This window comes from Phodopus roborovskii, unplaced genomic scaffold (genome assembly GCF_943737965.1).
Source record: "Phodopus roborovskii unplaced genomic scaffold, PHOROB, whole genome shotgun sequence".
NCBI lineage: Eukaryota > Metazoa > Chordata > Mammalia > Rodentia > Cricetidae > Phodopus > Phodopus roborovskii.
The window spans coordinates 4,409,686-4,411,691 of record NW_026126417.1 but is presented as its reverse complement, the minus strand read 5'-3'; the positions used below and the strand labels follow the sequence as shown (position 1 = coordinate 4,411,691).

The 2,006-nt window shown below is 35.5% G+C and overlaps 1 protein-coding gene across 1 annotated transcript; it reads left to right on the top strand.

The window, feature by feature from the left end:
- Positions 1–510: 510 nt before the first annotated feature.
- Positions 511–1,449, top strand: LOC127221752 (olfactory receptor 4F6). The gene has a single exon (XM_051183757.1). The coding sequence runs from the start codon at positions 511–513 to the stop codon at positions 1,447–1,449; it is 939 nt and encodes a 312-aa protein (XP_051039714.1).
- Positions 1,450–2,006: the final 557 nt, after the last annotated feature.

Below are 2,006 nucleotides of genomic sequence, written 5' to 3'. Positions count from 1 at the left end.
ATTCTAATCGTAGAGCCAAGACTATATCTGCCCTGTCCTCCATTATGATCTCCATCACTCTTCCCCTAGCCTATCCTTCTGCCTTTATTGATTCTTTGTATGAACCAGTTCCAAAGTTGGAGTTGTCCCCATTTTCTTAAGCAATAACAAGATTATAATCAGTGTGTGAATACCACCACAATGAGTCACATAACAGGAATACTGCACTGTTGTCTTCCTTAAATGTATTGTCAGTGTGGGTGTTGCAACTTCCTTAGCTCCATTTTTCATATGAATTTGACCTAGTTCCTGGCATAAGGTAGATAACTATAGACTATTAATTAGAAAGATATATGAGTTAAGGAATTTTCAAAATACTTTTTGGTGATAATTAAAAACTTGTTTGGTTTTAATTCAGACAGAAAATATTCTAAATTGTTTTTAAAATATTTATTTATGATATCTTCTTTTTAAAATTCCTTTGTTTTCAGTCCCCTAGGCAACAGCAGCAGCAACAACAACAAAAAGTAAATGCTTAAAACAAATTACACAGACCTATCTGAGTTTGTGTTTCTGGGACTTTCAACATCTAGACCAATACAGAATTTCTTCCTTGCCTTCTCTATGGTGTTTTATGTAGCCATTGTGCTGGGAAATACCCTGGTTGTGCTCACAATTGCCTTTGACCCACATCTACATTTCCCTATGTACTTCCTTTTGGGAAACCTTTCGTTTATTGATTTATGTCTTTCCACCTTAACTGTTCCCAAAATGATTTCTGACCTGTACTCTGGGCATAATACCATCTCATTTCATGGGTGTGTCTTCCAAATGTTTGTCCTTCATGTCCTGGGGGGATCTGAGATGGTGGTGCTGATAGCCATGGCCTGGGACAGATATGTGGCCATATGCAAGCCCCTCCACTACCTGACCATCATGAGCCCACGGACTTGTCTTTTGCTTCTGTCTGGTGCTTGGGTTATTGGGTTCCTGCATTCAGTGGCTCAACTAGCTTTTGTAGTTCATTTGAGATTTTGTGATTCTAATAAGATAGATAGTTTTTACTGTGACCTTCCTCAGTTTATTAAACTGGCCTGCACAGAGCTCCACAAAATGCAGCTCATGGTTACTGCGAACAGTGGTTTTATTTCTGTAGGAACCTTCTTTTTATTGATTATCTCCTACATTGTTATCCTCCTCACTGTAAGAAAACATTCTTCAGGTGACTTGTCCAAGGCCCTCTCTACACTTTCTGCCCACATCTCTGTGGTAGTTTTGTTCTTTGGACCTTGTATCTTCGTGTACATGTGGTCATTTCCAACTGTACCAGTGGATAAGTTTCTTGCCATTCTGGACTTCATGATTACACCCATCCTGAACCCTGCCATTTACACTCTGAGGAACAAAGACATGAAGGTGGCAATGAGGAGGATGGTTACTCAGCTACTAAATTGGAGGAAAATATCCTGATCTACAGAAGCACAAAATTCATTCCTGATTCCTCTGCTATAAGCATGGCTGAAGACTGCTGTGTTGAAACAATTTCTTTTTTTATTTAAATAAAATTTATTTTAAAATATAGCTCTATCACTAAAAGCAGTGTACAAATTTTAAAATACAATACAGATCAAAATCGAAAAGATATTTTCCATTAAACCATAAATACAAATCCTTAAAATGAAAGAAAAACACAGAAGACCTTGTAAAGCTAACAGAATCCTTAGCAGGCAGATCTCCAATTATATTATAATTTGTATTTTTAAAAGAGTAGGATACTGCATAAGATATGCCTGTGAACATATAAAATAGGAATAAATAAGCTAAATTAAACCCTGACAATGATAATCACTTCATTTTTGAGAACGTTTTCAAAAACATTGTGGAGAAACCCAGTCCTTTTTTTTTTTTGTTTTTAATTTTATTTTATTTTTTTTTTATTCATTTTATATAACCAAGTCAATTTAAATGAAAACAAATATTTATAGACAATATTTGAGAATTTGGGCATTGTTCTTTCCAAACTACTT

Excerpts from the sequence above, each read along its gene's own strand:
- LOC127221752 (XM_051183757.1), top strand. The coding sequence starts at position 511 with ATGCTTAAAACAAATTACACAGACCTATCTGAGTTTGTGTTTCTGGGA.